The sequence below is a fragment of the Hemitrygon akajei genome, chromosome 5 (assembly GCF_048418815.1).
Source record: "Hemitrygon akajei chromosome 5, sHemAka1.3, whole genome shotgun sequence".
NCBI lineage: Eukaryota > Metazoa > Chordata > Chondrichthyes > Myliobatiformes > Dasyatidae > Hemitrygon > Hemitrygon akajei.
The window spans coordinates 194,247,665-194,271,259 of record NC_133128.1 but is presented as its reverse complement, the minus strand read 5'-3'; the positions used below and the strand labels follow the sequence as shown (position 1 = coordinate 194,271,259).

The 23,595-nt window shown below is 38.3% G+C and overlaps 1 protein-coding gene across 6 annotated transcripts in view; it reads right to left on the bottom strand.

Annotated features, from left to right (window-relative positions):
• Nucleotides 1-23,595, bottom strand: part of LOC140728603 (solute carrier family 35 member F5-like) — a 177,998-nt gene that overhangs the window by 99,662 nt on the left and 54,741 nt on the right. For all 6 annotated transcript variants that reach the window (XM_073047589.1, XM_073047585.1, XM_073047586.1 and 3 more), the window contains exons 3-7: nucleotides 22,339-22,473; nucleotides 21,494-21,556; nucleotides 18,865-18,937; nucleotides 4,241-4,431; nucleotides 1,623-1,704 (exon numbers count right to left, since the gene is read on the bottom strand). In XM_073047589.1, coding sequence (XP_072903690.1) covers nucleotides 1,623-1,704; nucleotides 4,241-4,431; nucleotides 18,865-18,937; nucleotides 21,494-21,556; nucleotides 22,339-22,473 — 544 coding nt within the window. The remainder of the gene's footprint in view (nucleotides 1-1,622; nucleotides 1,705-4,240; nucleotides 4,432-18,864; nucleotides 18,938-21,493; nucleotides 21,557-22,338; nucleotides 22,474-23,595) is intronic.

The following is a 23,595-nucleotide window of genomic DNA, read 5'->3' as shown; positions in this document are numbered from 1 at the left end:
GGAATTTCTTAAATACTGTACTTCCTACCTTTCCAAATCTTGTGTCTTCAGGTATTTTGGAGAATTTGTTTGAACTAAATCCTTCTCAGAAAGGGCTAATATCAAAACTCTACAATATAATTATGAAGATACGTTCAGAGCCCTTATATAAGATTAAAAATGATTGGGAAAGAGAACTTAACCTTACTATCCCTATTGAGAATTGGGATAAAATTCTTCAATTAGTTAATTCATCATCTATATGTGCTAAACATTCATTAATACAGTTTAAGGTTGTGCATAGGGCTCATATGTCTAAGGATAAATTGGCTCATTTTTATTCCTATATAAATCCTATTTGTGACAGATGTCATTCTGAGACAGCGTCTTTAACTCGTATGTTCTGGTCTTGTCCGCTTTTGAAAAAATATTGGAAGGACATTTTTGATATTATTTTCACAGTATTGAACATTGATTTACAACCTCATCCTATTACTGCAATTTTTGGTTTACCAATGATGGACTCAGTCCATTTATCCTCTTCTGCTTGTCGAATGATTGCATTTCTTACATTAATGGCTAGAAGATCTATTTTGTTGAATTGGAAAGAAATTAATCCTCCTTCCGTATTTCATTGGTTTTCTCAAACTATGTTATGTCTAAATTTAGAAAAAATTAGAAGTGTTGTATTTGATACTTCTATTAAATTTAAAAAGATATGGAGACCATTTATTCAATATTTTCATATGATGTAATGTGACCCTGTTCCAAGCCTATTTGTTTTTCCAGTTTTGATTTTGCATATGTTGAGAGGATCGGAGTTGACGACACTGATGATTTTGTATTTTTGTTAGATATTATAAACAGCCCTTTTTTTCATTTTTTCTTTTTCCCTTTTTCGTTTTTTTCCTTATTAGTTATTAGATTGTTAGATTAGTTTTTCTTGCATAAATTTTTTTTTCTTTTTCTTTTTTCTGTTTTTTAAAAATATATATTATGATATACCTAGGTTTGCTTTGTTTATTTGTTACTTGTATCGTCCATGATTTGGGAAGACTCATTTATACTGTAACTATTGCTTATGTATTCTTTCATGTTCAGTTGAAATGTGTATGTTTGTAATCCCATTATCTATGTATCATTCTTATTATGTTGATATTAATAATAATAAAAAGATTGAAAAAGATTTTTTGTATACATCAGAAGTTTTGGAAGTTGAAGATGATCTAAATAACATTTTAAGGTAGCAAACAGTTTTGGTAGGTAAGCTTCCTATGGTGGGGTGATCCGGAAAAAGATGCCTTTAAGTAGTTGGTACACATACATTACGGACATTGGGTCATCTAAAATATTCAATTTTCTTTTGTTAGGTAATGGTACTGAAAGAAACGAGTGTTCAAAATGCTAAATAGAGCTGAGGAGCAAATGAGCAATAAGTGGTAAATCAGGAATGAGGGTTTGATTAAACCTTTTACAAAAATCTACTTTAACATTAATTATGTTGAGTTTTCATTATACAGTAATATGTAATTTTGGTAATAAGCCAATTTTTTTATTTTAAAACACAAATTTAACAAATCCTAACACTTAATTTTTCTAAACTAATTTTCCATGCAGTTCAAAGGACAGAGCATACAACTTACCAGAAGTAGAGGACAAAATATTAACAATTGCCACCTGGGTATCAGACAATGCCTCCTGGTAGGAAAAGTTTGCCAGAAACCACTATAACATTAATAGTACAGTTTAAGTCAAAATGTACAGTTTATAACAACATATATATGGTGCATTAATATTTCTGTTCAATCATTTTAATTGTAAAACATAAATGATAAATATTTTAACAGTAAAAAAACTATTTATAAATGTATAATTCCAACACAATGTCAAATGATGTTGATAAGACTAATGAACACATATTAGATACTTCTATGATGTTAAGTCAATTGCAGTGTATATTTTCCTGTATCCAATTAATTGAAATGCAATACTTGATGTGGTGAAGAATATATCCATATGTAATTTTCTAAAGAAGAAATTTAGCCATTTATACTGTTTATAAGAAACTCCATCCCACCTTTTGGAACACATTGGTTTATCCTTAATATGTTCATTGCTTGCACTAGTCATACGAATAGACCACAAGATATAACAGAATTAGGTCATTTGGCCCATCGCCTGCTCTGCCTTTTCATTATGGCTGATCCATTTCCTTCTCCTGTATTCTCCCCATATCCCTTCATGCTCTGACCAGTCAGGAATCTATAAACCTCTGCTTTGAATATATCCAATGACTTGGTCCCCGCAGCCACCTGTGGCAATGAATTCCACAGATTCATCACCAGTCATAACTATTTTTACACAGAGGGTAGTGGGTGCGTACAATGCCCTGCCAAGGGTGGTAGTAGGGGCAGATAATAGACAATAGACAGTAGGTGCAGGAGTAGGCCATTTGGCCCTTCTAGCCAGCACCGCCATTCACTGTGATCATGGCTGATCATACACAATCAGTACCCCGTTCCTGTCCTCTCCCCATATCCCTTGACCCCACTATCTATAAGAGCTCTATCTAACTCTCTCTTGAATGCATCCAGAGACTTGGCCTCCACTGCCTTCTGGGGCACATATCCACCACTCTCTGGGTGAAAAAGTTTTTCTGCATCTCTGTTCTAAAAGGCCTACCCCTTATTCTTAAACTGTGGCCTCTAGTTCTGGACTCACCCATCAGCGGGAACATGCTTCTTGCCTCTAGTGTGTCCAATCCCTTAATAATCTTATATGTTTCAATCAGATCCCCTCTCATCCTTCTAAATTCCAGTGTATACAAGCCCAGTTGCCTCAATCTTTCAACATATGACAGTCCCGCCATTCCGAGAATTAACCTTGTGAACCTACTCTGCACTCCCTCAATAGCAAGAATGTCCTTCCTCAAATTTGGAGACCAAAACTGCACTCAATACTCCAGGTGGGGTCTCACCAGGGCCCTGTACAGCTGCAGAAGGACCTCTTTACTCCTATACTCAATTCCTCTTGTTATAAAAGCCAGCATGCCATTAGCTTTCTTCACTGCCTGCTGTACCTGCATGCTTGCTTTCATTGACTGATGTACAAGAACACCTAGATCTCGTTGTACTTCCCCTTTTCCTAACTTGACTCCATTTAGATAGTAATCTGCCTTCCTGTTCTTGCCACCAAAGTGGATAACCTCACATTTATCCACATTAAACTGCATCTGCCATACATTTGCCCACTCACCTAACCTGTCCAAGTCACCCTGCATTCTCATAACATCCTCCTGACATTTCACACTGCCACCCAGCTTTGTGTCATCAGCAAATTTGCTAATGTTACTTTTAATCCCTTCATCTAAATCATTAATGTATATTGTAAACAGCTGCGGTCCCAGCACCGAACCTTGCGGTACCCCACTGGTCACAGTCTGCCATTCCGAAAGGGACCCGTTAATCGCTACTCTTTGTTTCCTGTCAGCCAGCCAATTTTCAATCCATGTCAGTACTCTGCCCCCAATAACATGTGCCCTAATTTTGCCCACTAATCTCCTATGTGGGACTTTATCAAAAGCTTTCTGGAAGTCCAGGTACACTACATCCACTGGCTCTCCCTTGTCCATTTTCATAGTTACATCATCAAGAAACTCCAGAAGATTAGTCAAGCATGATTTTCCCTTCATAAATCCATGCTGACTCAGACTGATCCTTCTACTGCTTTCCAAATGTGTCGTAATTTCCTCTTTTATAATTAACTCCAGCATCTTTCCCACCACTGACGTCAGGCTAACTGGTCTATAATTCCCTGTTTTTTCTCTCTCCCTCCTTTCTTGAAAAGTGGGACAACATTAACCACCCTCCAATCAGCAGGAACTATTCCTGAATCTATAGAACATTGGAAAATGATTACCAATGTGTCCATGATTTCTAGAGCCACCTCTTTAAGTACCCTGGGATGCAGACCATCAGGTCCTGGGGACTTGTCAGCCTTCAGACTCAACAGTCTATCCAACACCATTTCTTGCCTAATATAAATTTCCTTCAGTTCATCCTTTACCCTAGTTCCTTTGGCCACTATTATGATTAGATGCATTAGATACATTTAAAAATCACTTAGGTAGGCACATGGATGGTAGGAAAATGGTGGGCAATGTATGTGGGAAGGGTTATATTGTAGGTTTACAAGTTGACACAGCATTTTGTGCCAACGGATCTGTTCTGTGCTGTGCAATAATGCAGGAGGAGATACTCACCACAAAGCAGAAGAAAAAACTGATTTTTGCTACTTGTGATATTGTCAGTTTGCCAGCAGATTTTAGTGCCGCTTCATGATCCTTTGCTGCTGGATAGGACATCCTAGACAGCTTTGCTTCAAATGCGTGATGAGCTGGAAGCTGCCGCACCTCCATAATATTACTGAATCGAACACGTGTCTTTTTCACAGCTATAAATAAAACAAATTCATATAAAACTTCTAGCATTTCAATGAAGCATTTGTTTTCTTTAATAATGAAAAGATAAAATGCCAGAACCACTCAGCTTGTTAGGCTGCATCCATAGAAAAACTATTCCATTTCAGGTAAGTAGATTTCTTCAGAACTATGATGCTGAGTGTTTCCACCATTTCTATTTTTGAGCTCAAGCATTTATGTTCTTTAATGAAACATTCCTCCCCATTACATTCTTCTTGGATTTCGACTTTGAATGGATAAACACACAGGTACATCAGAATCAAAATTAGGTTTATTATCACTGGGATGTGATGTGAAATTTGTTAATTTAGCAGCAGGGAAAATGAAATAATAATAAATAAAATAAAAATAATAATAAATAAACAAGTAAATCAATTACATATATCGCATAGTTTAAAAAACGTGCAAAAACAGAAATACTGTATGTTAAAAAAAAAAAAGTGAGGTAATGTCCAAAGACTAAATGTCCATTTAGGAATCGGATGGCAGAGGGGAAGAAGCTGTTCCTGAATCACTGAATGTGTGCCTTCAGGTTTCTGTACCTCCTACCTAATGGTAACAGTGAGAAAAGGGCATGCCCTGGGTACTGGAGATCCTTAATAATGGATGCTGCGTTTCTGACACACTGCTCCCTAAAGATGTCCTGGGTACTTTGTAGGCTAGTACCCAAGATGGAGCTGACTAGATTTACAACCTTCTGCAGCTTCTTTCAGACCTGTGCAGTAGCTCCTCCATACCAGACAGTGATGCAGCCTGTCAGAATGCTCTCTACGGTACAATTATAGAAGTTTTTGAGTGTATTTGTTGACATGCCAAATCTTTTCAAAACTTAATAAAGTATAGCTGCTGTCTTCCCTTCTTTATAACTACATCGATATGTTGGGACCAGGTTAGATCCTCAGAGATCTTGACACCCAGGAACTTGAATCTGCTCACTCTCTCCACTTCTGATCCCTCTATGAGGATTGGTATGTGTTCCTTCGTTTTACCTTTCCTGAAGTCCACAATCAGCTCTTTCATCTTACTGACGTTGAGTGCCAGGTTGTTGCTGCGGCACCATTCCACTAGTTGACATATCTCACTCCAGTACGCCCTCTCGTCACCACCTGATATTCTGCCAACAATAGTTGTATCGTCAGCAAATTTATGGATGGCATTTGAGCTTTGCCTAGCCACACAGTCATGTGTATACAGAGAGTAGAGCAGTGGGCTAGGCACACATCCCTAAGGTGCACCAGTGTTGATTGTCAGCGAGGAGGATGTGTTATCACCAATCTGCACAGATTGTGGTCTTCTGGTTAGGAAGTCGAAGATCCACTTGCGCAGGGAGGTACAGAGACCCAGGTTCTGCAACTTCTCAATCAGGATTGTGGTATTAAATGCAGAGCTACAGTCAATGAGCAGCATCCTGACGTAGGTGTTTGTGTTGGCCAGGTGGAGAGCCATTGAGATTGCATCTGCCATTGACCTACTTTAGCTTGTGATGAAAAATATTAAACAATTTAGTAAGTTACCAACATAATTCAAGGAAATAGCACCACACAATGTTATGCCTTTAGGAAATGAAGATCAAGGATAAACAGCTCAAAAAGGATGAATTTGACAAGAAAGAATTAATTTACATCCTCTCTACATTCCCACAGCTGAGGTAATGAATTAGACATACTGTGAAGGTCTCAGTACTCGCTGCTAGATTTTCAACTTGAGGTAGTAGTGGCAAGACTGAAAGAAACATTCAAGTTACCCACAGCATCTCTGGGTCAACAAAGGCAAATAGGTTAAAACATCTCTCAATCAAGTAACTTCCTGCTTAAAAGTTTGAACATTCAGATACCAATAAAATAGGTTGCTCTAGCAATGATAGCTGTCACTTAATGTCCTTTAACAAGGTCTCTTTAAAGATCAAGTTGTAGTAAAATCATTTTGAGGTATTTCACAGCAATGTCTGTCACTGCTGAATGCCCTTGGACAAAGTCACTTTGAAGAATAAGTTGTAGTAAAGTCACACTGAGACATTTCAAATTAGTTTTAATTCATGACACTATGTATATTGAAAGACTCAAAGATCCTGTTTTCTTTCTACTTACAAATCACTTTCTACATTACGTTTCCCTCTCAAAATCACTATTTCTAGAACAATATAATCCAACATGTTTCTGCATTTTTTGCATTAATGCTTTTAAGATCACTATTTTATTACAGTAACCATGGGGTGATGGAGTGGAGATACATCTCTACCAAAGGAGGTATAATGTGTTCCCTCTCCCCAACCCCCCCCCCCCCCCCCCCACCTGCAGGTTACCCTTGGGTGAAGCACCTGCTTAGACCCTGAGTAGGGTCATATGAGCAGCTGATGCAAATCACGTCCTGGTTTTGTGATCACTGATGTCAGGTAGACAATCTCTGAAGAGTATTGATAACAGCTGACATCATCCATCTTGTAAAGAAGGCAATGTCAAACCACTTCTGTAGAAAAATTTGCCAAGAACAATCAAGCTCATGGAAAGACCCTGATCGTGAATGCTATATGACATGGGACATAATGAACAAACTGGTTTTATTGCATAGCTCCAAAGACATGTAGCTATGTCTCCATTTAAGACCATCAAGGCCTTGATTTTCTTTAGAGACGTTGTAGTAGACAACTGTTACGAAGGATGAACAACTCTGATGGGCAGAAGGGTACAGAGTTGCCCATGCCCCCCTCCCCTGGGAGAATCACAATTGGTCAATTTTAACTCACAGTGTTTATAGCGAGGCCGGTGGGGAAGGCTCAAGAGAGGAGAAGTTTAATGTTAGTAGAGAGTTTAGGTTAGTACCTCCATTCAAGGAGACTGATGTTGATAGTTACTTCTTGCATTTTGAAAAGGTGGCAGTGAATCAGAAGTGGCCCAGAGATCAGTGGGTGGAGTTGTTACAAAGTGCATTAAAAGGGAAGGCTCAACGGGCATATGCGGCATTGTCCACGGACGAGTCTGAGGATTATGAGGAAGTAAAAGAGGCTATCCTTCGGGTCTATGAGTTGGTACCTGAAGCGTATAGACAAAAGTTCAGAGATTTAAAGAAACTATGGAATCAGACGTATGCAGAGTTTGCCTATGAAAAGGGTGTGCTCTTGGATTGCTGGTGTGCTGCAGAAAAGGTGGAGGAGGATTTCCATCATTTCAGAGAGTTAATTCTGATTGAGGAATTTAAAGGTTGTGTTTCGGATAATATCAGGATGTATCTGAACAAGAAGACGAATAAGTCTATATCGGAATTTGCCAGGTTCACAGATGAATATGCCCTAACCCACAAGTCAAGGTTTTCCTCGAATATGAGTTACCAGAAAGGCAGTAGGGACGGTAGAGAAAGTCCACCGGCTAAGGTCGAGAATAAGCCGGGAGTTAGTGGAAAAGGTGAGGAGGAAGACAAGCAGGCTGGCAGGAAGGTTCCTGGCTTGACCTGTTATAATTGTGGAAAGGTTGGTCATATTGCATCTAAGTGCTTTGCTCCGAAGAAGGAGACAGGAAAAGGGAAAATAGCAGTCCTTACAGGGTGTATTGAGTCGATCAGCAAGTCGACGAGGAAGGCAAAGGTAGATAGAGTACGAGAGAGGCATGAGAAATTTATTTCAGAAGGGACGGTGTCTGAAAGGAGAGACCCCAGTTCCAGTGAGAATCTGGAGAGATACTGAGGCTGATCAGTCATTGATCCTAAGTAAGGTGCTAGATTTTGGTCCTGAGACTGGAGAGGTAGTTTTAAGAGGTATAGAAAAAGGGACAGAAGCTGTGCCTTTGCATGGGATCATTTTAAAATGTGACCTGGTATCTGGACCAGTCGAAGTAGGGGTGCGGTCAGAATTACCGAGAGACGGCGTGGACATCCTTCTTGGTAATGATTTAGCAGGTGGTGACGTGTGTTCAGCAGTGAAATTAACGAGCAAGCCTGTAAGTGTTGAGGACCCGCCCCTGGATTCTAAGATCTATCCCGCATGCGCAATCACTCGCAGCATGTCAAGGAAGGCAGCTGAGAAAGGGGACAGTTTAAATGAGTCCAGTGTTGATTTGGTTGAGATGTTTTTACCGAATCTGTGCCAAGAGGGGTTAGGGGATGGTAAAGCGGAGAATAGGGAGGTGAAAGAGAGTAAAGGAGAGGAGGTAGACCTACCCTTAGCCAAGAGGGAATTTATAGAGGCACAGAGTAAAGATGAGAAACAGATGAGGCAATTAGAAGGTCCAGGGTTGGACATGGATGATCTGTCTGGCTTAACAGAGCAGTTTGAAGTTGAAAAATTTAAATGTGTTCCCGATAATGATATGAGGGCAGTCCTAGATGAAAAGGATGCCATTACCTTGAAGGAGTCTGCTGGGATAGCAGATGAAATAGTTTTAACCCGCAGGGTTAAGTTTACTCTGGATGGGAGTTGCCCAGAGAGTAACTGGGAGGATCAAGGGAACTTAGAATTTGGAAAAGGGACTGGTATGGAAAGCCCGGAAGAGGTAGATGTCCCGTTTGAGTGTGTTTAGGGTGTGGAGTCACATGGTACTGAACCTAGTAATGAAACTCAGGAAAGGTCTGAGGTATCTGATTCAGTTGAAAAGGAATGCAGTTCTTTTGGGTCAGATGGACTTGGTTCAGTGAAGAAAGGGTTAACCTTGGTACCAGTGGAAAGTCAGAATTCTCAGTTGTTTGTGTTAGAAGGTGTGTTAAAAGTTAGTGAGGAGATGAAAGCTGGTGATGTGAATATTATTGAAAGAGAAGGGAAAGGTGTTGTTCCTAAATTAAATAAAGAAAATTTAAAGTCTGAATTGGTTTTAGAAGCAGTAACCAGGCTGAAGGAACAATGGCTTGTTAACAAGGTGCCTGTGAATCAATTACAGTTTGTTTTGGAATTTACAGGTAAACAACTTGCAGATGTTAAACTGAAAACTAATAGAATGAAGGGTCCTGAAGATAAAATTAATGACTTGCTCAAAAATAAAGAATTGTGTGGAAGTTCAGAAAATAGGCTAAGTTTGGAAAACATTGGTGATAAGATAACTCCTATGAAAGGAGTATGTGAAAGCCTATTCCACACTGGTGAGCAAGCTAAACATGTGAGAGTTAAGTGGGAAAGAGGAAAAGGTTGACAAATGCCACAGGATCTGGTTTTGAGGGAATTTGACAAAGCATGTAAAAGATAAAAACACCATGGAAGATTGACTGTTAAGTTTAAAAGTAAAATAGAGATTAGTATTTGCACAAACTTCTGTAATGTACTACAGTATAATCACACATGTATTGGTTCACATTTTGTAATATATACTTAAGATCACAACCCTTTAGTATTTTTTTTGCTGACAAAAGGAAAAAAAATAGGTGGTTATTAAATTGGAGTCTGATGCTACAGGAATTTATTAAAATACAATATATTAAAGGGAGTGACAATGTAATCGCTGACTGGTTATCTAGATGCTAAGTGAAGGTATATCTGTATTGCTTTATAGTTAAGAACACTTCTGTATTTTTGCTAAACTCTGTAATCCTGTAAAACGCTGTACTAGTTAATTTTCCCCTTTGGTGAAAATTCCTAGAAGGATGGGGGTGTTACGAAGGATGAACAACTCTGATGGGCAGAAGGGTGCAGAGTTGCCCATGTCCCCCTTCCCTGGGAGAATCATAAACTGTTACTGTTACCACGCTGCTAATGAGAGAGAAAAAGAGATCAAGAGGAAAACAAGTTGGAAGATCTGCTGCTGATAAGAGGGAGGAGAGGAGCTATTGATTTACTGTTATGTCTTTTGGAGAGGGCTGTTTACTTGGTACCATTCTGTTCATTAAAATTCCTCAGTGGACAGCTGGAGTGGGCTGGTTTGATGGGCTAAGCCATTCAAAACTGATTGACACCTGAGACCCCATGAGTAGGGATAAAAGTGAGGTCTGGGGAGACACCCCGCAGACACACCAGGAGACACACCAAGAGGCGCACCAAGTGGCACACTAGTGAGCACGGCTTAAGCGTTGGAACCCACAAGAAAAGTGTGGGGCATCGGAGACCGAATGAAGGATCGATCAATTTTAACTCACAGTGTTTATAGCGAGGCCGGTGGGGGCTTGTGTGTGTGTCCACCCTTGCCTGGGTGATGAGTCCACCATAGAAGAACGGTCTAGCTAAAGGACAGAGGGGTCATACCTGAATGGCCACAACAACACATCGACGGATCAAGAACATAAAGGAAGGTTTGACTGGCTGTCACTGTTTGCTCGCCCTCTCTCTCTCTCCCTCCCTCCCTCCCTCTAACGGTTACAACAAAAGAACCAACAACTACCTCAGCCTACATGAACTGAACTGAACTTTATACTTTCCCATGATAATTCATTATCCCCTAGACAATGATAGAGCTTGTTTATTATTGATTATTATTATTATACCCACACTTTTAGGTTTAGTATTGCTAATGTGTATTATCTGTATATTTGCATTGTTGATATTGATTTGTATATTTTACTAATAAACACTGTTTTGAAAATAGTACCAGACTCCAACGGATACTTCTATCTTTGCTGGTAAGACACCCAGTTACGGGGTACGTAACACAACACATACCTAATTTTTTAAAACAATTTTCACTGTTTCCATTGTGATCACAGCATTTACTTGTTGAAGTCTTTGGTATTCCTTGTTGGCTGATACCACTATGGCTGGAGCTCTTGCACCAATCTATGCCATCTTACCCCCCCCCCCCCCCAACCCTGTCCATCTTGATAATTCTCAAATAACCAGGCTTCTCACTGTCAGTGGAAATAGAAATATTACAAATATATGATTTAGGAGCAAGAGCAATGTACTCAAGTATTCTCTAATATACAATAACACCAAGGCTAATCTGATTGAAGCCTGAATCCTGAAGCTTGATGAACAGACAAATGTTATTTTGATCTAGGTGAAATAAACGATGTTTTTTCCCTTTCTGTTTATTTAGTGGCATACAGAAGTTCTCTGACTAATGTGCTGAAACCGGACAACAGTTTCCATTTGGAAATCTTGTGTGTCGCAGAAAGCAGAAGGAGGTCATTCAGTCTACAGTTACAGATATTATTACATAGGGGGATTATATTTGCAGATCAGTCCTGTGGTACATCTGCCATTTCCCAAGAAGACTGTGTTGTCTTTATTTCTCCTTACTCTTAGCAAGCTGGGAGTAGAAAAACTAAATGTACTTTAATGTTGTTAATATGCAGGTGATTACCGTAGATTCCGGACTACAGAGCGCACCTGATTAAAAGCCGCTGGCTCTAATTTTAGAAATAAAATCAATTTTTTAATTGTAAAGGCCGCACCGGATTTTCGGCCGCAGGTGTCCCACGTTGTAATATGAGATATTTACACAGAAAGATATTACACGTGAGGATTTTTTTAACTTTTAATTAAATCCATATGGTAACAAAAACAAATACATATTGCAAATGCTTTTTTTCGAACCGTGCCCGTACGCGGCTACTTTTAAATATACGTTGCGTATACTTCTTTACTGAACAACATTCTAATATCTCCTAACGACTGGTAAAAAATATATATATTGCAGCCTACCAGGAAAAGTTATTGATCACCTTTAACTTAAAAGCAGCGTTCGCTCAGATCCAAAGCCGCTCGCGTAATGCGCTCCCTCCCTCCGTCCCGTTTCATCGCAAACCGGCATTTTCCCACAAGACGCCGCGAAACCGGGTGTGACGTCATAGCATCCCGCGATGCAGTACAGAAAACAAATATAGTTAAAACTCTTCTAACTTTAACTAGAAAATGAATTACTAAGCGAAAATATTATAAACTAAGTAACTGCCATAAGGCAGCACAATGCTTCGAGTGTTTTCCATGTTGATGAGGGTGAGTACAAATGACTGATTTACAATAATTTAATTGTGAAAGTGCGCTTGATTTGTGAACTACTCATCAATTTTATTGGTCTACTGTTATGAGGCAAAATGTTTACGAGGCGGCATGAAAAAAAACCATGTATTAGCCGCTCTGGATTATAGGCCGCAAAGTTCAAAGCTGTTCAAAATGTGGGAAGAAAGTAGCGGCTTAAAATCCGGAATCTACGGTAATGTAGTCGGCTGGTGGCGCAGTGACATCAGCGCCAGACTCTGGAACAGAGGTTCCCTGGTTTGAATCCAGCCGGCCGTTCCCGAGTATGCTTTCCATCCGTGATGGGTTGAGTGTTGAGCTTGTAACTCGAAGAAAAATAAAGAAAAATACTGCGAAATATCTGTGTGAGGAGTGGCGCGCCACACAGTCTTTCGTTCTGTGCCTTGTAAGGCATGAAAATTCCCAATGCTGGCCTCTCAGGCCTGAGTTGACATCATCATTAATGTGTTGAACAACCTCTCCAATGTAACACACATAAAATGCTGGTGGAACGCAGCAGGCCAGGCAGGATCTATAGGGAGAAGCACTGTCGACATTTCGGGCCGAGAGCGAGAAAGGGTTACAGAGCTGGAAAAGGGAAAGGATCATGGGACAGGAGGCCTAGGGAGAAAGAAAGGGGGAGGGGAGCACCAGAGGGAGATGGAGAACAGGCACAGTGATGGGCAGAGAGAGAGAGAAAATAAAAGAGGAGGGGGATAAAAACTAAATATATCAGGGATGGGGTAAGAAGGGGAGGAGGGGCATTAACGGAAGTTAGAGAAGTCAATGTTCAAGTCAATGTTGTTCCTCCAAACTGAGTGTAGCTTCATCTTGACAGTAGAGGAAGCTGTGAAAAATGTGTGGCCACTGGGAAATACTGCTTTCTCTGGCGGACGGAGCGTGGGTGGTCAGCGAAACGGTCTCCCAATGTTTGGAGAAACCTCTCCAATGTTTCTACTTTATTCTGTTTATTACAAATACTCTATTATATACCATCTCCAATACTTCATGGTCTTCATAACATTATTAGATACAACCATTATTCAATTACATTTATTTTGATTTTGTACTCAATAATTCTTTCATTGGTTACTAATTTAGTCATTTAGTAATACAGCACAGAGTAAGCCCTTCTGGCCCTTTGAGCCACACAACCCCCTCCACTAACAACCTCGACTTAACTCTAACCTAATCATGGGACTTTTCACTACAACCAATTAACCTACCTGATCTGTCCTGGGACTGTGGGGGGAAACCGAAGCACCTGGGGAAAATCCACGTATTCCACAGGGAGGATGTACAGACTCTTTACAGATGACACTGGAACTGACCTTCGAACTCCAGGGCCCTGAGCTGTTATAGTGTAGCACTAACTGCTACACCACTGTAGTGTTTTAAGGAGATTGAGAGGGGATCTGATTGAAACATATAAGATTATTAAGGGATTGGACAAGATAGAGGCAGGAAATATGTTCCAGATGCTGGGAGAGTCCAGTACCAGAGGGCATGGTTTGAGAATAAGGGGTAGGTCATTTAGAACAGAGTTAAGGAAAAACTTCTTCTCCCAGAGAGTTGTGGGGGTCTGGAATGCACTGCCTCGGAAGGTAGTGGAGGCCAATTCTCTGGATGCTTTCAAGAAGGAGCTAGATAGGTATCTTATGGATAGGGGAATCAAGGGATATGGGGACAAGGCAGGAACTGGGTATTGATAGTAATTGATCAGCCATGATCTCAAAATGGCGGTGCAGGCTCGAAGGGCCGAATGGTCTACTTCTGCACCTATTGTCTACTGTCTAATCTGTTCTGTTCTAATCTGTTAACCTGTTCTAAATGTCATCTGAAACCTCATTTAACTAAATTATTGTTGTTTAAGATTAATGAATTTTCAATGCAGCCATTAATGTTGATGCTGCAGTGACCCAGGATCCTGGGTTTTATCTTCACCTTTGCTGTTGTCTGTGTGACCACATGGGTACAGGCCAGTTCTCAGAGCATTTTCCTACTTATTTCTCTGTGATCTATTCTCACATACCCATCAACCTACCCTTCCCACCACCAATTCCCCCACCATGTACTTACATTAAGGGTAATTTACAGTAACCAGCCAGTATGTCTTCACAATGTGGAGGGGAACCAGAGTTCCCAGAGAAAGCCCATGTGGTCGCACAAATAACAGACAAGGTCAGGATGAAACCCAGGATCCTGGGTCTCTGCAGCATCAGCATTAATTGCTACATTAACAATTCACTAACATTAAACAACAATAGTAATTTAGATAGATGAAGTCTCACATGACATTTAGAACAGATTTAAATGACCACAACACAATGTAAGAATTATCAGGTAAAAAATCAAAATGTAATTGAGTGATTGTTCTATCTGACAATGTGATGCATGGAGTATGTGAGATGGTATGAGTATTGTAATAAGCAGGCAGAAAATGGAACAAAATAGAAACTTCGAAAAGTTTGTTGAACACATAATCACTGCAAACTAACAATATAAAGGTACGTTGAGTTTGTCAGGTCCCAGCTTGCTCAGAGGGAGGAGTGAAGACAACATGATCTACCTGGGACATGGGGGGGAGGGATGTACCACGAGATTGGAACAACAAATAAAATACCTTGTTAAATAATATCTCTTGTAAATATAGACTGGTCACCTTGGGATCAGTGGCAGGTAAAATTTTGGTAACAACAGTCAGAGGAAAAAAAGTTAAAAAATACTTGGAGAGGCACACTTCCAATTCAGTAGTTCAGGAGAACCAGTATGGACTTGTATAACTAAGTCATGTTTTACTAATTTTAACTGGATTTTTTGGTGAAGTAGCAGAGAAGGCCAATGAAGGAAATGCAATGTATGTTGCTCAAAGAGATTTTAAGATCATTAGACAAAATTTCATATAAATGACTAATGAATAAAATAATAGCTCCTGGAATATGAGGCTGCACAACTAATTAAAACATTGATGTAAATATACTGTAGATTTAAAATTTTAAATTCATATTTCCTACATCCCCAAAGCTGCACAATCACTGATCTAAAATACAAGATCCTGGAACAGATTCCCTATTACGACTGCTGGTAAGTTCTAGCATGCTCCTGATCCTATGTGGAATTCAGCTGGGGAGCAAGTTGGTAAATTGCCAATGAAGTTTTTTTCAATAAGAACATGAATGTGGGAAGCAATGAAGGCATATTTGAGAGGTCAGATAATAAGTTATACTTCTAAAATTAAGAAGGAATATATGATAGAAATAGATCAATTGGAAAAAGAGATTATAAAACTAGAAAAAGAATCTCAAAGAAATATGACAGAAGAAAAACGAAGACAACTTATTAATAAGAAGTTAAAATATAACACACTCCAGACATATCGGACAGAAAAAGCAATTATGAGAACTAAACAGAGATATTATGAACTAGGTGAAAGATCACATAAGGTCCTTGCATGGCAGTTAAAAACAGATCAGATTTCTAAAACAATAAATGCAATCCAAACAAAAGTGAACAAAGTTACTTATAAGCCTCTAGAAATTAATGAGGCTTTTAAGAATTTTTATTCTGAGTTGTATAAATCAGAATCAAAAAATGATGATGTTAAGATAGAAAGATTTTTAGCACAAATAACTCTTCCAAAATTAAATACGGAAGAACAGAAGGGATTAGGTATGCCTTTTACAGTGAAGGAGGTTGAAGAAGCTCTGGGATCACTTCAAAGTAATAAATCTCCAGGAGAAGATGGTTTTCCGCCTGAATTTTATAAAAAGTTTAAAGATTTATTAATTTCTCCCTTTATGGAGTTAATACATCAAGCGGAAAGAACGCATAGACTTCCAGAATCTTTTTCAACAGCTATTTTAATAGTATTGCCAAAAAAAGATAGAGACCTTTTAAAGCCAGCATCATATAGACCTATTTCTTTATTAAATACTGATTATAAAATAATAGCAAAAATCTTATCTAATAGATTATCTAAATGCTTATCAAAATTAGTGCATATGGATCAAACAGGATTTATTAAAAATAGACAATCGGCAGATAATGTAACCCGGTTAATTAGTATAATCCATTTAGCGCAAAAGAGGGCAGTTGCTTTAGATGCCGAAAAAGCATTTGATAGATTGGAATGGGATTTTTTATTTAAGGTATTGGAAAAATATGGATTAGGAACATCATTTATAAAATGGATTAAAACCTTAAATACTAATCCCAATGCTAAAGTAGTGACAAATGGTCAAATTTCGACACCATTTCAGTTAACAAGATCAACTAGGCAAGGTTGTCCATTATCACCTGCTTTGTTTGTGTTGGCAATAGAGCCATTAGCTGAATTAATTAGAATGGACCCAGATATTAAGGGTTTCAGAGTTAATCAGGAAGAATACAAGATTAATTTATTTGCTGATGATGTTCTACTTTATTTAACAGATCCATTACATTCATTATGTAAATTATCTTATAGATTAGAAGAATATGGGAAAATATCAGGTTATAAAGTAAATTGGGATAAAAGTGAAATTTTACCTCTTACTAATGGAGACTATAGTCAATGTCGATTAATAACTCAATTTAGATGGCCGGCAAATGGTATAAAATATTTAGGTATAAGAGTTGATAATGATTTAAAAAACTTATACAAATTAAATTATTCACCACTTTTGAAAAAAATTCAGGAAGATCTTGATAAATGGATGGCATTACCATTAACATTAGTAGGTAGAGTAAATACTATAAAAATGAATATATTCCCTAGACTACAATATTTATTTCAATCATTACCAATACAATTACCCCAGAAGTTTTTTCAAGAGTTAAACAAATATGTGAGGAAGTTTCTCTGGAAAGGTAAAATGTCAAGAATATCGTTGGAAAAATTGACATGGAAATTTGATCTAGGAGGGTTACAACTTCCAAATTTTAAGAATTATTATAAAGCAAATCAACTTAGATTTATTGCATCTTAATTTTTTGAGAAAGATAAACCGGCATGGATTAGAATAGAACTAGATAAAATAGGAGAAAATGTACCAGAAGATTTTATATATAAATGGGAATCTAAATGGATACGGGAAAAGAAAGAATCTCCTATATTAAAACATTTGATTGATTTATGGAATAAGATAAATGTTGATGATGAGACAAAAAAATCTTTATTAGCAAAGAGATCTTTAATTCAAAATAGACTTATTCCTTTTACAATGGACAATCAACTTTTATATAATTGGTTTCAAAAAGGGATTAGATACATAGGAGATTGTTTTGAAGGAGGTATATTAATGTCATTCGATCAATTAAAGAATAAATATAAAGTATCAAATAACACTTTATTTTGTTACTTTCAACTAAGGACATATAAGAGAAAAACTAGGTCAAACAATGTTATTGCCGAAATCTAATGAAATAGAAATTTTAATTCAAAAAGGAAACATTAAAAAATTTATATCTTGTATGTATAGTTTGATTCAAAAACAGGCAATTAAACAAGGAGTCCATAAGTCAAGACAAAAATGGGAAAGTGATTTGAATATTAAAATTGAAGAAACAAATTGGTCAAGACTATGTCTTGATAGTATGATAAATACAATAAATGTTCGGTTAAGATTAGTGCAATATAACTTTCTACATCAATTATATATTACACCACAAAAAATAAATTAATTAAATCCAAGTTTATCTGATCAGTGTTTCCGATGTAACCAAGAAACTGGTACATTTTTACATTCTACATGGTCTTGTTCTAAAATTCAGCCTTTTTGGACAAATTTAAGACTTTTACTGGAACAAATTACGGGAATACAACTTCCTCATAATCCAATATTACTTTTACTAGGTGATATTGAAGGGATAAAACCAAAACTCAAACTAAATAAATATCAGAAAGAATTCATAAAAATTGCACTGGCAGTAGCCAAAAAGGCTATTGCAGTTACTTGGAAATCGGATACATATTTAAGTATAGATTGTTGGAAGAAAGAAATCTATGGCTGTATTCCATTAGAGAAAATTACTTATAATTTAAGAGATAAATATGAAACATTTTTGAAAATTTGGTGCCCTTATTTACAAAAGACAGGACTAAATATATAGGTGCTCTGAAGATGAAACAATTGGTTACTTGGGGAAAGAAATAAATATATATACTAAAGTTAGTAAGAACTCCATGGAGCATGTGGAGATCTTCCAACAACCAGGCACTCTTTCTTTTTTTTTCTTTCTTACCTTCTCTTTTTTTTATATAGGGAAGTTAAGGGGAGGGGTTAAGGGGAGGGGGGAAGGGATATATACATTTTTTTTCCACTCTTGTAATTACTTAAAAATGCAATTAAATAAAAATTTTTTAAAAAAAATAAAAATAAAAATAAGAACATGAATTATGCATTCACAAAAAACTCCCAAACTTGCTAGTACTTATTTGGGAATGCCATGTATTCAAGGTATAATGACAAACTTGATCCAGGCCAAGATACTTAAAAATCTGAACATGACATGCTCCTCTGCTAAGCTAGGCAAAGTAAGAATCTAAAGTTAAACCTACCTGGAATGTTGTCATTATTAGCTTTATCATTGGCAGAGTCATGAAACTTCACTGGGATGTACAGAGGTTCACTCTGCAAAATAAGGAGAAACAAGCTCGCAACTAGTTAAACAGAATATTTAAAAACTTTACACAATATGTGAAAACATACTTATTTTAATAGTTATTAGGATTTAATTTTGAAAATATATTTCTATATCCTAATCATTGAGCCTAACTTTCCCTTTTTCTTTCATTTGTAGTTGCAAAATTGACCACAAGGCCTTCATTTGTGGTGTTTAAAGTGGTCTCCAGGAAGCTATTCTTCATTCAGAAACATTTGCTCTTCATTGACAACACGTTTGTTGATAATCTCTGCATTGGCAACAATAAAGTTGGTATGAAGGTGGCACATACCATCCTTCTATGAAGTCCACTTCATATTATTTTAATAATCAGTTTCTGATACTGAAAATAAAGTGTTGGGGATAGTGCGTGGGAAGAAGAGATCAATGCATGAAACCTGAGTAAGGTCTAATTGGACTTATACAATATGTACTTCGAGAATAAATTGAACTTTGAAGGAGAATCACTTCTGCTGCTCTTGACCCATGTGAAAACTTTTCAATGATTCAAGCTTTAATATTTCTGCGTTTTTGGAATAATTGCCCTTTTTCTTAAATTTTTCAGATTAAGAAATAGAGGAACACACACAGAAATACAGGTATATTGTTTGGATCAAAATGTTAATCAAGATGCAAATTGCTCTGTTTTTCTGAAGGTAAGACAAGGGTCAAGTTCCAGTCTGAAAATTCAAGACAATTACATCCATTGACTCTCCCTTCTCTATCATGCCTGTTATTTACTCAAATAATTCCAACAGGTATGTCAGGCAAGATTTCCTCTTCTGGAAACAATGCTGCCTTTGGCCTATTTTATCATGCATGTCCAAGTATCCCGAAACCTCATACTTAATAATGCACTCCATCATCTTCCCAACTACTGAAGTCAAGCTAACAAGCCTAAAATGATAACTTTGTCTTATCACATGCCTTTCTATCTTCCATTGTAATTCATATCCCACATCCTGGCTATTGTTCAGAGGCCTGTATATAATTACCATCAGTTTTTTTAACCTTGCCGTTTCTTAACTCTACCCACAAAGATTCTACATGTTCCAATCTTATGTCACCCCTTTCTATGGATTTGATTTCAATACAGCCACCCCATCCCCTCCGCCTAACTGCCTGTCCTTTTGTTACAAACTGTATCCTTGGATGTCAAACTACCATCTTTTTTCAGCCACGACTCAGGGATGCCCACAATGTCTTACCTTCCAATCTCTAACTGCATTACAAGATCTGCATTACCTTATTCCATATACTGTGTGCATTCAAATATAATATCTTCAGTCCTGTATTTATCACCCTTTTCAACTTTGTCCCCGTTACACTTCAGCTCATCCCTCTGACTGCAATTTTGCCCTATCGACTGCTTGACATCCTTATAGTCTCACTATACAACGCATCAATTTGTATACCACTTTGGTTCCATCCCTCTGCCAAATTAGTGCTTAAACTAACCCTCCCCAAGAGCTCTAGCAAACCCGCCCAGGAATATATTGGTCCCCCTTGGCTTCAGGTGTCAGCCACCTTTTCTGTTCAGGTCATAACTTCACTGGAAGAGGTCCCAATGATGCAGAAATCTGAAACCCTGCCCTTTCCACCACGCCCCCAATCACTCAGGGTGGATGTGGAGAGGATGTTTCCTGTGGTAGAGGTATTCAAAACTAGAGGGAACAGCATCAAAATTGAGGGGCAACCTTTAAGAATAGACAGACAGACAGACATACTTTATTGATCCCGAGGGAAGTTGGGTTTCTTTACAGTTGCACCAACCAAGAATAGTGTAGAAATACAGCAATATAAAACCATAAATAATTAAATAATAATAAGTAAACTATGCCAAGTGGAATTAAGTCCAGGACCAGCCTATTGGCTCAGGGTGTCTGACACTCCGAGGGAGGAGTTGTAAAGTTTGATGGCCACAGGCAGGAATGACTTCCTATGATGCTCAGTGTTGCATCTTGGTGGAATGAGTCTCTGGCTGAATGTTCTCCTGTGCCTAACCAGTACATTATTGAGTGGATGGGAGACATTGTCCAAGATGGCATGCAACTTGGACAGCATCCTCTTTTCAGAAACCACAGTCAGAGAGTCCAGTTCCACCCCCACAACATCATTAGAGGTAAAGAGGAATTTTCTGAGCCAGAAGGTAGTAAATCTATGGAATGCTCTGCCACCGACTGCAGCGGAGGCCAAAGCTATGCATATATTTAAGGCAGAGGTTGATCATTTCTTGATCAATCAGGGCATCAAAGAATATGATGAGAAGGCAGGTGTATGGGGTTGAATGGGATCCGAGATCAGCCATGATGGAATGGTGGAGCAGATCCATGGGCTAGATGGCCTAATTCTGCTCCTATGGCTTATGGACTGCTGAGCGAAACACGTCCTACAGGAATGCATCCCTAGTAATATCATGGGAATCTTGGTTTAACCTTATGGAAATTCACTTTATGGATGGTTTTCTAGCAATATAAACCCTTTATAACAGGAAGACAAAATTGTTTGCAACACTGCGTACTCACCAAAGAATTATTTACACTAGTGTCGGTAGTACAAGTTGCAAGATAACTTTCAGCATCTGCAAACTTAAAAAAAGAAATAGTTTACTAAGCTGGCACCAGAAACAGCATATTAATATGGGAAAATTGATCTTGGTACATCCGCTAAGATTGAATAACAATTAATTATTTCTGTGCGGGTATGTTTTTGACATTTACTGTAACCATAAATCAGAAAATTACATCTTAAAGTAAAGCTAGTAAACCTTTCACAGTTTCACAGGGTCTCTCATGAGTCACAGGAAAATACAACACAGAAACAGGCCCTTAGACCCATCTAGTTTGTGCCTATTCCCATCGACCTGCACTGGGACCATAGCCCTCCGTGAAGTTGAGATTGCACGCACCACTTGCCCTGACAGCTTGTTCCTCTGCGTGAAGAGGTTTCCTATCACGTTCCCTTTAACTTTTTCACCTTTCACCATTAACCCATGATCTCTAGTTGTAGTCCCCCTTAAGTTGAGTGGAAAAAAACTGCTTACATTTACCCTACCTACTGTATACCCTTCATAATTTTGCAATCTCAAACTTCTACGTTCCAAGGAATACGGTCGTAGATGGCTGATTCAGAAGATTAAGGTACTTGGCGATCTGCAGAGACTTGGTAGATTAGAATCAAAATTGACTTGGTCATAGAAGGCAGAGGGTAGTGGAAGGGTATTATTCCGATATTATGGGCTGAAGGGTCTGTTCCAGTGTTCTATAGTTTATGTTCCTAAACTTGCAGCAACACAAGTTATTTACAATATATTGCCTTTAAAATTATTAAGAAAATGTAGATTGAGGGCTTAGTTGGGAAAGTTACTCACCAACGCAACATGCCTTCCATTGGTACATTGCTCCCGCCATGGCTTCCACACAAGGAATCCAATTAAGTAAAGAACAAACATGGATGTTTTGGCAAATGTACTAAAAAAGGGTTTCTCATACTTTTTAAATATATACTGGAAAGAAGAAGAAAAAAAGCATGGTTAAAATTTTTTTAAAGACCTACTAAGCCAGTTAATCTTCATGTACAACAAATTAAGGATTTTATCTGCTCCCTGAACTTTTGTACTCCTCTTAAAACAACACAATCTGTAAAAATGTTGTATTTACAATCACCACTTATGCAAAGCACATCTCCAGGTATGCACACATACAATGTTGTGCAGTGCCTAGTAAAAGTATTCAGGCCCCAACCCTTTGTTCACATAAATGAGTATTACAATCAGGGATCGATCAATTTAACAGATTTTTTTTAAATTTATGAATCATATGCTCCTTTTTCACTGTAGAGCCCAAAAAACTGGGAAGATTCTAAAGCATGAAAAACTAAAAATTCAGTTACTGAAATACCAGCAGTTCAATATTATTCACCCCCCTTTGCTCAGTTCGACCACATCTCGAAGCTATTACAGCCAGTAGTCTTTTTGGTAAGTCTCTATTAGCTTTGCACAATGTGATGGAGCAAAACTTGCCCATTCCTCCTTGCAAAATTGCTCAAGTTGTGCCAGGTTAGTTGGGGAGCAGCAGTGGACAACAATCTTGAGATCTTGTCAGAGATGTTCAATTGGATTAAGGTCAGAAGTCTGACTGGGCCACTTAAAGACATCAATTTTCTTCATTTGAAGCCACTCCATGGCTGCTCTGGCAGAGTGCTTTGGGTTGTTGTCCAGTTTAAGCTTTTTAGCAGAGGCTACCAGGTTTCATCCAGGATCTCTCTGTTTTTAAACAGCATTCATTTTTCATTGTTCTCCGATTAAAACAAAGAGGGAGACTGAAACACCGAGGTGAATGCTGAAGATGAGCACCGGCTTCCTGTCTTTTGATCACTGGTGGGAGTACTGTGTTAACGGAAAAGGAAGCCTGCCTTTTCATCACAGGTGGGCTCACTCTGCAACTGGAGAGGAGAGACTGCCTTTTGATCGCTGGTGGGATCGCTCTGCTGTCGGAGAGGGGAGACTGCCTTTTGATCACTGGTGAGATCGTTCTGCTGTCGGAGAGGGGAGACTGCCTTTTGATCGCTGCTGGGATCGCTCTGCTGTCGGAGAGGGGAGACTGCCTTTTGATCACTGGTGAGATCG